At 29.3% G+C, this 12880-nt stretch overlaps 4 protein-coding genes across 4 annotated transcripts; all 4 read right to left on the minus strand.

Annotated features, from left to right (window-relative positions):
- Positions 1-59: 59 nt before the first annotated feature.
- TVAGG3_0330140 (protein CLEC16A family) lies at positions 60-1698 on the minus strand (the record flags this gene model as incomplete). Its single annotated transcript, XM_001325816.1, has 1 exon — positions 70-1674. The coding sequence occupies one exon, from the start codon at positions 1672-1674 to the stop codon at positions 70-72; it is 1605 nt and encodes a 534-aa protein (XP_001325851.1).
- Positions 1699-5428: 3730 nt separating this feature from the next.
- On the minus strand, positions 5429-5977 carry TVAGG3_0330150 (protein of unknown function (DUF3447); the record flags this gene model as incomplete). The annotated part of the gene is made up of 1 exon (XM_001325817.1): positions 5429-5977. One exon carries the CDS (start codon positions 5975-5977, stop codon positions 5429-5431), a length of 549 nt encoding a protein of 182 aa, XP_001325852.1.
- Positions 5978-6031: 54 nt separating this feature from the next.
- TVAGG3_0330160 (protein of unknown function (DUF3447)) lies at positions 6032-6397 on the minus strand (the record flags this gene model as incomplete). Its single annotated transcript, XM_001325818.1, has 1 exon — positions 6032-6397. One exon carries the CDS (start codon positions 6395-6397, stop codon positions 6032-6034), a length of 366 nt encoding a protein of 121 aa, XP_001325853.1.
- Positions 6398-7762: 1365 nt separating this feature from the next.
- Positions 7763-9821, minus strand: TVAGG3_0330170 (spectrin binding; the record flags this gene model as incomplete). Its single annotated transcript, XM_001325819.2, has 1 exon — positions 8678-9757. The coding sequence occupies one exon, from the start codon at positions 9755-9757 to the stop codon at positions 8678-8680; it is 1080 nt and encodes a 359-aa protein (XP_001325854.1).
- Positions 9822-12880: the final 3059 nt, after the last annotated feature.

Consider the following 12880-nt stretch of genomic DNA (forward strand, 5'->3'; position numbering starts at 1 on the left):
AAGTTGTAAGTGCACCATTTAAAAAAAGTGAATTATATTTTCAAAACACAATCTAAATAAAAAAAATCTTTATTCGTAAGAAGTTAAATTATCCAACATTGTATCAACAAATTTCTTCTGCATGGAACTAACATAGTCAATAAAAGCCTGGGCGACATTTCCTGACTCAAAATCGAAAGAATAATTCGATTCTTGTGGAATTCTAAACTTTTTAGTAGTATCGTACTGAACTACCTTAATAGTAACATACTTCTTTGTTTCTAGACTAACAATGCAACTCTTTAGTGGCATTTCTGTCTCATTAAATCTCAAAACGTTTCCATCAGCGACAATTCGCTGTCCTTCGTTTTGTAGATTAAATATCACTTCTTGTGTCTCATTTGGAGTCGTTATTTCGAACCAGGAGAAGCTACTTTGATGGAATTTCGCACAATAATTCTGAATCTCAGCCAGCATCCGCATTAATGAGTCATATTTAGAAGGATTTGTATATGCCTTAGAAGTAAACTCTAAATCTGTTCTAATTCTTAAAGGATTCGGTTGATAAATTATTGATTTAATTACTTCTTGATTTTCTTCGCTTTTAAGCATCTCAATAATCTTCTTTTTGGCATCGATGACTGAACTATAGATATGATCGTATAAAATAGCCAGAATTCTTAAAATTATTGCAACATGAAGCGGACTTATCAATTCTAGCATAACTGAGGCCAATTCCTTTGGTAGGTCGAACTTTTGAGAGTAATTCTGAGACGATTGGTCGAACAAAGGAACAGTTGCCGAAATAAATCCAACTCTTATGGCGATATCAAGCTTAATCAGCTTCTTTTCGAGTGCAAATAGTAATATACCTAATATAGCTGGATCTCTGAGGTCCCACGTATTAATTTTATTGCCGATTATATCCATTAAAAGAGATTTTGCAGGAGAACTCGTTAAAAACGAAAGTGCTGATGCGAAAAATGCTGGAGGTGACGTATCAATCTTTTTACGTAGTGTATTGTATGTGAAATTCTTTAAACTCGTTGGAGCAACTGCGAAAAAGTCAGCTAGGAATGCAAATCCATCGGCGTCGATATCACTAATGAGGTTTTCGATGGGTGCATATGATACTTTATCACAAATCGCTTCTCGTATCGTTTCATTTGTTATTAAACAAATATTTAAAATAACAAAACGCATTGCTGATACAGTAATTGAATCTTGGTTATTAATGAAAGGTAATGAGTGTGCTAAAATTGGAATTTGCCTATTATAAATCAGTAAATTGTGATCAAAATCTTTGAATTTTAGAGAGATTCCTTTCAAAACTGTTGCGTATGATTGTCTGACATCTTCTGAGTTGTACTCAAATGCATATAATATAACTTCGTTTGTTAGATTGTCCGAAAATAAAATATCATAATCTTCTTTAGCGGATGCAGTCTGAAAGAATATATCCCATAGCTTTAATATGCGTAACTGTTGCTCTATACTGAGTGGAAGTTTGAATGCAGAGAGTAATCCCGCAAAAAATTTGTTGTCTTTCAGAAAAAGCAATTTTTCTGTAAAACTACCACTCATGTCCAACATTTTAGTTGGTAATGCATCTGTTAGATCAGAAAACTTTGCAAGATTTTCATCTGTCTGAGTTTCGATGATGGCCTCACAAACAGAGGCAACCTCTTCAGACATTTTTAAAATAAAATTAGGATATCATGATGATATTATAACAGCCGATGATATAATTTTCAAAAATTCTCTTTTTTGACAAAATGAGATATTTTTTTTCTCCTGGGATCTTTCGAAACAATTTGATATCCACTTAATTATTTTTACCCAATATCACTACAAATTGTATTCTGAATTTTTATTCTGTAAAAATAAATGAAAAAGAATCCTAGTTTATTTATTTATAAAAGCCGTTAAATCAGTCAAATTGATTATACAGAAATTATTTAAAAACATTTTGTCGAGATCTACTTACGTTTCTTTTATGTGTTATCAGCTGCATAATCAGCAGCGGTTTTTCCATAATCATCTTTTTCATTGATATTAGCACCATGTGAAATAAGAAGTTCGGTGATTTCTTTATAACCATTTTTTGATGCATAATGAAGAGCGGTTTGTTGAAATTTATTTTTTTTATTAATATTTATATGACGTGAAATAAGAAATTTGGCTGTTTCTTTACAACGACGAACTGCTGCACCATGAAGTGCTGTTTGTCCATCATCATCTTTTTCGTTGATGTTTGCACCATGTGAAATAAGAAGTTCAGCTGTTTTTTTACTATTATCATATGCTGCAGCATGAAGAGCGGTTTTTCCATCATAATCTTTTTCATTGACATTTATACCATGTGAAATAAGAAGTTCGGCTGTTTTTTTACTATTATCATATGCTGCAGCATGAAGAGCGGTTTTTCCATCATAATCTTTTTCATTGATATTTATACCATGTGAAATAAGAAGTTCGGCTGTTTTTTTACTATTATCATATGCTGCAGCATGAAGAGCGGTTTTTCCATCATAATCTTTTTCATTGACATTTATACCATGTGAAATAAGAAGTTCGGCTGTTTTTTTACTATTATCATATGCTGCAGCATGAAGAGCGGTTTTTCCATCATAATCTTTTTCGTTGATTTTGCACCATGTGAAATAAGAAGTTCAGCTGTTTTTTTACTATTATCATATGCTGCAGCATGAAGAGCGGTTTTTCCATCATAATCTTTTTCATTGACATTTATACCATGTGAAATAAGAAGTTCGGCTGTTTTTTACTATTATCATATGCTGCAGCATGAAGAGCGGTTTTTCCATCATAATCTTTTTCATTGATATTTATACCATGTGAAATAAGAAGTTCGGCTGTTTTTTTACTATTATCATATGCTGCAGCATGAAGAGCGGTTTTTCCATCATAATCTTTTTCATTGACATTTATACCATGTGAAATAAGAAGTTCGGCTGTTTTTTTACTATTATCATATGCTGCAGCATGAAGAGCGGTTTTTCCATCATAATCTTTTTCGTTGATTTTGCACCATGTGAAATAAGAAGTTCAGCTGTTTTTTTACTATTATCATATGCTGCAGCATGAAGAGCGGTTTTTCCATCATAATCTTTTTCATTGACATTTATACCATGTGAAATAAGAAGTTCGGCTGTTTTTTTACTATTATCATATGCTGCAGCATGAAGAGCGGTTTTTCCATCATAATCTTTTTCGTTGATTTTGCACCATGTGAAATAAGAAGTTCAGCTGTTTTTTTACTATTATCATATGCTGCAGCATGAAGAGCGGTTTTTCCATCATAATCTTTTTCATTGACATTTATACCATGTGAAATAAGAAGTTCAGCTGTTTTTTTACTATTATCATATGCTGCAGCATGAAGAGCGGTTTTTCCATCATAATCTTTTTCATTGATATTTATACCATGTGAAATAAGAAGTTCGGCTGTTTTTTTACTATTATCATATGCTGCAGCATGAAGAGCGGTTTTTCCATCATAATCTTTTTCATTGACATTTATACCATGTGAAATAAGAAGTTCGGCTGTTTTTTTACTATTATCATATGCTGCAGCATGAAGAGCGGTTTTTCCATCATAATCTTTTTCGTTGATTTTGCACCATGTGAAATAAGAAGTTCAGCTGTTTTTTTACTATTATCATATGCTGCAGCATGAAGAGCGGTTTTTCCATCATAATCTTTTTCATTGACATTTATACCATGTGAAATAAGAAGTTCGGCTGTTTTTTTACTATTATCATATGCTGCAGCATGAAGAGCGGTTTTTCCATCATAATCTTTTTCATTGACATTTATACCATGTGAAATAAGAAGTTCAGCTGTTTTTTTACTATTATCATATGCTGCAGCATGAAGAGCGGTTTTTCCATCATAATCTTTTTCATTGACATTTATACCATGTGAAATAAGAAGTTCAGCTGTTTTTTACTATTATTATGTGCTGCAGCATGAAGAGCGGTTTTTCCATCATAATCTTTTTCATTTATATTTGCACCATGTGAAATAAGAAGTTCAGCTGTTTCTTTAACATTATAAAATACTGCATAATGAAGTGCTGTTTTTCCATCATAATCTTTTTCATTGACATTTATACCATGTGAAATAAGAAGTTCGGCTGTTTTTTTACTATTATCATATGCTGCAGCATGAAGAGCGGTTTTTCCATCATAATCTTTTTCATTGATATTTATACCATGTGAAATAAGAAGTTCGGCTGTTTTTTTACTATTATCATATGCTGCAGCATGAAGAGCGGTTTTTCCATCATAATCTTTTTCATTGACATTTATACCATGTGAAATAAGAAGTTCAGCTGTTTTTTACTATTATTATGTGCTGCAGCATGAAGAGCGGTTTTTCCATCATAATCTTTTTCATTGATATTTGCACCATGTGAAATAAGAAGTTCAGCTGTTTCTTTAACATTATAAAATACTGCATAATGAAGTGCTGTTTTTCCATCATAATCTTTTTTATTAATATTTATATGACGTGAAATAAGAAATTTGGCTGTTTCTTTACAACGACGAACTGCTGCACCATGAAGTGCTGTTTGTCCATCATCATCTTTTTCGTTGATTTTGCACCATGTGAAATAAGAAGTTCAGCTGTTTTTTTACTATTATCATATGCTGCAGCATGAAGAGCGGTTTTTCCATCATAATCTTTTTCATTGATATTTATACCATGTGAAATAAGAAGTTCAGCTGTTTCTTTAACATTATAAAATACTGCATAATGAAGTGCTGTTTTTCCATCATAATCTTTTTCATTGACATTTATACCATGTGAAATAAGAAGTTCAGCTGTTTTTTACTATTATTATGTGCTGCAGCATGAAGAGCGGTTTTTCCATCATAATCTTTTTCATTTATATTTGCACCATGTGAAATAAGAAGTTCAGCTGTTTCTTTAACATTATAAAATACTGCATAATGAAGTGCTGTTTTTCCATCATAATCTTTTTCATTGACATTTATACCATGTGAAATAAGAAGTTCAGCTGTTTCTTTACAACGACGAACTGCTGCACCATGAAGTGCTGTTTGTCCATCATCATCTTTTTCGTTGATTTTGCACCATGTGAAATAAGAAGTTCAGCTGTTTTTTTACTATTATCATATGCTGCAGCATGAAGAGCGGTTTTTCCATCATAATCTTTTTCATTGATATTTATACCATGTGAAATAAGAAGTTCAGCTGTTTTTTTACTATTATCATATGCTGCAGCATGAAGAGCGGTTTTTCCATCATAATCTTTTTCATTGACATTTATACCATGTGAAATAAGAAGTTCAGCTGTTTTTTACTATTATTATGTGCTGCAGCATGAAGAGCGGTGTGTCCATCATCATCTTTTTTATTAATATTTATATGACGTGAAATAAGAAATTTGGCTGTTTCTTTACTATTTTTTTAAGGCCGCACAATGAAGAGCAGTTTGTTCATCTCTATTTTCTGCATTGATATCAGCACCACGTGATAGGAAATATTTGCAAAGGGATGGAATATTAAACATCGATGAATAAACAAAGCATAGATTAATATCATTAGTTCGATCAAAGCAAACTAAAAATGCTTCAAGATTATTATAATATGCACAGTATTCTAAATCGATCTCTACATTGTATTCATTCATCAAGAATGTAACAAAATCAATGTTGTGTGAGATAATTGCATTTTTTTGGTGTGAATAAGTTACTGGTTCCTTATATTTCAAACATTCACTCATGATCTCTGGATTTCCTCCTAAAAATGAAAATTGTAAACATTCATAAGTTATTGATGAATTAAATTTTGTTCTTAAAAACTTGAAACAATCAACTGCTCCATGATAACAACATAATTCAAGTAATGAATAGGAAAAATTTGTATATAATTCGCTTTTAAGTCTTTGATCTTTATCAAATCCTTCTCTTTCTGTGAATGTAATGAATCTTTCTAAGTCATTATACATAATTGCTCTGTATATAGTATCTTCTGTATGAATATCAAGATTTTCTGATCTAATTCATTCGAAATCATCTGAATTGTCTAATCTAATTCCATATTCTTTATAAAATAAGAACTTTGAAATAGTATCAACATTGATGATCTCTTTGACATGATAATCATCATAAATGAGTTTTGCAAGATATAAATATGACTTTGTATAGCGATTCTTATACTGAATGATATTTAAAATATCTTTGATAATATTTTGGGGTATAAATTTCTTTGAATCGATCAATTCTGTTCGTATCATTTTGTAAATCTTGTTTAGGTCTTCTTCATTTTCCGTTTTCAGCTGATATAATGCGTTATACGAATCAATATAGTATTTGTACTGATCTCGCAGTTTAAGGTATTTTTCTGGAGGAATATCTTGCTTCGACATTAAAAATTTTTAATATTATATTTTATCAAATTAGATATCTTTAACATTCATTAAGAGTAAAAACTCTATATTATACTTGGGAATAAAAATGATAACTCAGATTTCGGATATTATTTATCAATATGTGTTTTTATCAAATTTATTGATATAAAATGATGTAGTGTCAATAGTAAAGTAGGGATCACAAGCGCAATCCACCATTCATCACCAAATCTTCAATTTTGATTCAATCAATCCAAAGTCTTCACAAAATCCTGTAACGTTCATATTATCAAAGGCATTTTTATTGCCAAAAGCACACGTTTTATGACTCTAAATTTCCTTTTTGCAATGCCACAGATTTGTATTCATTCATGGAAAAAATACTTGATATATACACTACATAAGGTTTGCTGTTAACATTTGTAGATATTTTTAAATGACACTTCATCTGTAATGTCAGAAACTTGAATTAAAGTTAAATGGCCGAAACTGAAGAAAAAATAACTGGTAGAAAGTTTAATTTTACATACTCTATATTAATCTTTAATATTAACAACAAAATATAAAAGTTCAAAAAAAAAAATATTTTTTGAATATACCTTTATTTTAAACAATAACATCAATAGGTATAGGGTTGTTAGATTCCCGACGATAGGTGTCTTGGAAGATTTGCCTGGTGTCATCATAGTGTCTTTAAATCAAAAATTTTATTTTGAAGTTAGTTTTATTGATTTTTCAATAAAAAACATTTCTAAAACAAGAAAATAAAACGATAAAATATTTATATTTTATATAAGGATCTTATATATTTAAAATAAATATCATTTTATTTTTTTCATTGGTGTCTGTCAAACCATAATACACTATTCAAAAATTCAATGTGTCTTGCGGTTTCAAAAGACACCTTCAAATTGAACGATAGCACAGACACTATTGAATTTTACCCATTGTATTTAGTTTTTACCCTTTTTATTTTTAAGAATTAATGACTGAAACAGCCGTTTTGCTATGACCTCAATCACTTTTATTTATTATTTTAAATATTATTTAATTTTATTATTTGAATAGGCCAACTTATATTTGAGAAGCTCAATTTGAGACCACTTAATACATTGAAATATCATAAATATTGAAATATTAAAAAGTGTATTTCAAAATATTGAAATTATAAAAATTTATAATACTGAAATTGAGACAAATTAATAAATTCAATGTGTTTTTTTTGAAATAACTCTCAAATATTATTTTTTTTGTTTATTTAATGATGAATAAATATGATTGCTTTAGTCAATCATAAAAACTAATTTAAGTTTAAAATAATGAAAGGATAATTTGATCGTTTTTTAAAATACAATTATTTTTGATGATTTGCAAGAATCTTTGAAAAGAATATAATATAGGCTCTATTTTTGTAAAATTTATCCAAATCATGTATTACATAAATTACGATTAAAACGATGAAAGAACCAAAAAGTGTGTTTTGTGTTTTGTTGTTGCGTGTTGGATGCGGGATCCTGTTATTTCCGAAATCGACAAAAAATTTGGAAATTTAATTTCCGAAATCGAAATTATATTAATGTTTTTAATATTCTTATATCAAAAGGATTAAAGTTCATTAAGAGAAAAACAATTCTTCTTCTTCAATCTATTGGCGCATTTATTTCTACAGGCCAATAAGGAAGGGAAAATTATAAGACACCATGGTGTCTTCAAAACGCTAATTTTTGATATTTTTAACAACCCTAAATAGGTATCACTTTTTCTTCTTAGGCCTAAGAACGTCTGGGTGCCAAATTGAATAGTTTCTATGCTTCTCCTTAACGAAATCTTCAAAAGCAGAATACTTTTCATGATGCATAGCTCTCCACGGAAGACCAGAAAAGAAAGTCTGCTGTTTCATCTCTTTGGGGTAAGTTATACATTTAATTTCAGTACAATTTTCAAATGCGGAACGAGGACTTGATTCATATGAATTTGGAAGGTTTATAATAGCGCATTCTGCCGGTGCCTAGCTTAGCTACGTACCGATATAAGCTGATAAGCGAGATCATTCTAAATATAATTCAGATTATTGAGTAGATTCCTTTCTGATCCTGATAAAGTTTTCCAATGAAAAATAATAACTATAATGATGCTTGTTAATAAACAAAATAGTCTCATATTCTTTTAAAACAATAAAGATTTAGATTGATCTTGTCAAAAAAATTCAATTTTCTTGCTTATAGTTAATGATTTAAAAAATTATTATTAAAAAAGAAATTTTAAAGATGATTAACAAAACAATGAAACAAATAATTTTTATGATTGATTAATTGGAGTGTTTGGATCAGTGTTTGTGATTTCTTCTAAAGGTTTATGTCCTTCCTTATCAGTAATATCAGGATTAGCGTGATGTTTCAACAGCAAAGTGATAATATCTTCTGAATTTGCTTCTTTTGCATAATGTAAAGGTGTTTTACCGAAATTATCTTGTATATTGACATTAATTGCTTCGTGTCTTAATAATTCTTCGACAATTTCGTACTCATTGAAACGAGAAGCGAAATGAAGAGCTGCTAATCCGTAACTGTTCTGTAAGTTGATATTTAACTCTGGCATTTCCAAAAGGAAGCGAACCAAGTTGATATTTCCTTTCCTTGATGCAACCATTAACTGGGTTTGGCCGTTTTCAAGGAATTTGTTGATATCTCCGTTGAAGAATATGTTAACAATGTCCCAGCGCTCCTGAGCATGGGCATAGTAAACAGCTATTCTGTTGAAATTGTCTTCAATTGAGGGATCTACTTTAGGATTCTTCATTAAGAGTTCAACGATGTCCTTGTGGCCTTCACCACAGGCTATATGTAATGGTGTTCTGCCCATGTAGTCCTTAGCATTAGCGTCAAAGTCATGTAAGTTAATTATTTTGTTAAATATTTCGACATTGCCTAAACTAGCAGCGACATGGAGATATGAGCTCTTTGTAAAGTCTATTTCGTCTATCTTTGCATGTTTATGGTCAAGTAACCAAAAGAAAGATCCGAATTTTTCTTTGCGAAGAGCAAAGAATCCGATGTAAGGGAAAGAAATACCATTGCTATAAATTGTTTCAAGAATATCAGGTGATTCTCCCATAACAGCAAATTGAAGAATTGTAACTTCGTTTTCATCAAGGGAATCGAGCTTTGCACCTAATTTAAAGAGGTAGTTGAAACAATTTGTAGCTCCATAAAAGGCTGCAGCAGAGATTATTGGTGGATGTTCTTGTAACATTTCTGGAATATTTTCATCTTCGAATTCCAGAAATTCATTTGCATCATTTGCATTTTTGACAAGTTCGCTAATCTTTGTAGCATCATCTGATTGGATTATTGTAAGGAGTTCTTCTGCGCGAGGCATATTAAAATCTGATTAATTATCCGGACAAATAATTGAAGGAGAAATAATCGCCTTCAAAAAATCTGCCAAAATTTTCCATCATAGTCTAAGAAAAGAGTTTTAAACATATGTTTAGTCTATTTATTTTCATATTATAAGTTTCAACATGCAATGTTAAAATTGTAGTAGACACATGATAAAGTAAACTTCAATTCTCAGACATACGATTATTTTTGATTCAAATGCCTTTCGGCATTAAAAGCAAAAATAATCGTATGTCTGAGAATTACACTTTTCCGACATTTTTGGGTCGCTTCGCGCCCCTGACAAAACGTCGGAAAAGTGTAAATTTTATACCAATATTGTAAATTGAATCAAATTTACGGCATTATATTAATATATAATTCGTTTTATGATATAGCACTGATATGCTACTTGCACTGGATTGTACTATCGTGACATTTAAGAGATTTTTCTCGATAATTCTGGAAGATTATATAACTCTAGATTGTATTTGCCGATTTTCTCCAAACTACGTATTCTACATATGCATAATATGTATAGCCTGCAGATGGAGTTTAATGCCAAAATTTTGGTTAGAAGGGAGCGTCAGTAGTAGGATATGATGGGTTTTGTGACTTTTCTTGTAAACGTAAGAATTCATACAATATCGAGCGATTTTGTATCATTTTTTTTAACATATGAAAGACAAAAATGTAAGACATGAATTTTTAAAGTTTATTTTTTATTCATGAAAATAATTATTTCTAATTTCTTTTACTCTCTCGTACATACTAGATTTGAAGAATTCAGAACATTTCCCATAATCTCCTAAATGTTTTCTTATCTTATTGGTTTTCCATTCATTATATGAAACTGTATAAACTTTATCTTTATCTTTGCATCTTTCATCACTTCCAATATATTTATATTTCAATTTTGATTTATTGGTTTCATATTCATTAACGTTTAATAATTCACAGTCTTCCTTTTTAAATAAATGTTTTATGTATTCAGGATTAACAATTCTATAATATTGCTTCCCTTTAAATCTTTGAATATAAACAGGAACACCATCCTCTAAAATTCGATAATCTATTTTATCTGGTTTTACTTGTTGGGTCATTTATGTCAGAATAAAAAATAAATTATTTTAAAATTAATGTTAATTTTTTAATGATTTATAAATAAATATATTTTATTTTTTATTTCATTATGTATGGGCTGAGTGTAAATGTCTTACAATTTTGAAAATTTTTTAAATCTTGATTTATTCAAAAACTTAAGAATAAAAACCGTCAGAATCATACATTTTTTACTTCATATGTTAAAAAAATGATACAAAATCGCTCGATATTGTATGAATTCTTACGTTTACAAGAAAAGTCACAAAACCCATCATATCCTACTACTAGCGTCCGTACCTTTTTTTTGACTAAAGAATCGTGGTAATTTTATGTATTCACATTAAAGATCATAAGACTTAAGGAAGTCAATTTGGAAAATTGTTTTCACTTTAGGAGAATATAATTTTCCATTTGGAAAATTTAAAAAGTGAGACGCGCAGGATTCGAACTTTTTTAAAAGTTGATTTAAATGAATTTTAGTGTGGAATATAAGGATAATATCACATTTAAAATAAGAATATACTAGTTTAGGTGGTATTAATTTTTTCGATAAATTTGAGAGTATGGACGTTTAGGGCATGAAAAGTGTCAATTCGCTCAGCGAAAGCTGAGCTAGCTTCGTTCTCGAAAGAATAAGGAAGGAGTGAAGGAGAATGATACAGAAGTTGACACATTCATATCATTTCAACAAATTTTGATCAAATTGAAATTCAATAAAATTCAATTCAATTCATATCCTTCAGTCAGTACATTGATATCCTTCTGCATCACAATGATAACTCGGGCATCAATAGTTCTACAACTAACTCAGAAAAAACAAGATTATAACTTCCTGCTTACAGCTTTTAAAAAGTTTCGATGATAAAAATCACTCTACTCTCGTTTATCGACATATGGTGATAGTAGGTAAACATATTCTTATCGATATTAATAAAAATATTTGTACGAAAATCTTATCCAATTAGAGAGTTATTCATAAAGTATATGATAATTATAATTACTTTATCTTTGTTTTATCTTTGAATAAACAATTTAATTTAAATTGCATAATATTTTTTGGTTGAAAGACAGGAAACTTAGTTGAGTTTGTATTATTTTTATCGTTTAATTCATCGTATCAGTGAGTGATCCAGATATTTAAGAGATTTAGAAAAAAAATTATTAATTTGATTAACAAATTTTAATCAAAATAGCAAAAATCTATTTGATAGCTGTAAACAAACAATAATTTTTATTTCAAGCAAAATCACTTATTTTCATCTAAACGTATAAAATTGTCAATTTTATGAAAATAAATTGAAAATCTCATGAAATGTAAAGGAGAGTAATATTTTTCAATTTTCTTTTTTTCTTTGTCTCAAATATTTTCTGTTGGGAATTTTCTTGTTATCAAAAAATAATTTTAATATTTGTTTATTTCATTACATACAATAAAATTTTAAAAACTCTATTTCTTCTCAAGAAAATTTTTTCCTTCATATGAAGAAACATTTTGTTCTCCATTTGATACTGAGTCTAAATCTCGATTTTTGAATTTTCTTCTTTCCAAATTTCTTTTTTCCAAATTAGAAGTTTAATTCAAATTTTCAATAGTTTATATATTTTCTCAAACCGTCTCAGATTTTCTCACTTTTTAGGGATTTTCTCTCAAAATATACAAAAATAGTAATATCAATACATGTGTCTAATATACTTTAAAACCATCGTGACAAAATTCAAAAACGAAGAGTTCTTCTCTCCAAATTTTTTTCAAAATCAAAAAAATGAGATAAAAAAATACATTTGGAAAATTCATTTTTAGCATTTTAGGAATTTTCTCACTTTTCTTCCAAATTGACATCCTTATAAGACTTTATTAATATTTCAGACAAAAAAAAACGTTTGTCAAAATCTAACCGTATAGATGAATATCCTATTGCTTTCGGATTTGCTATTGTTATTATATCATTTCATATCTATAAACTTAATCAAAATTCAAAAATGAAATCCGAAATCTTTGTGATCATTGCGTTCAACA

Source organism: Trichomonas vaginalis, chromosome V, assembly GCF_026262505.1.
Source record: "Trichomonas vaginalis G3 chromosome V, whole genome shotgun sequence".
Lineage (NCBI taxonomy): Eukaryota > Parabasalia > Trichomonadida > Trichomonadidae > Trichomonas > Trichomonas vaginalis.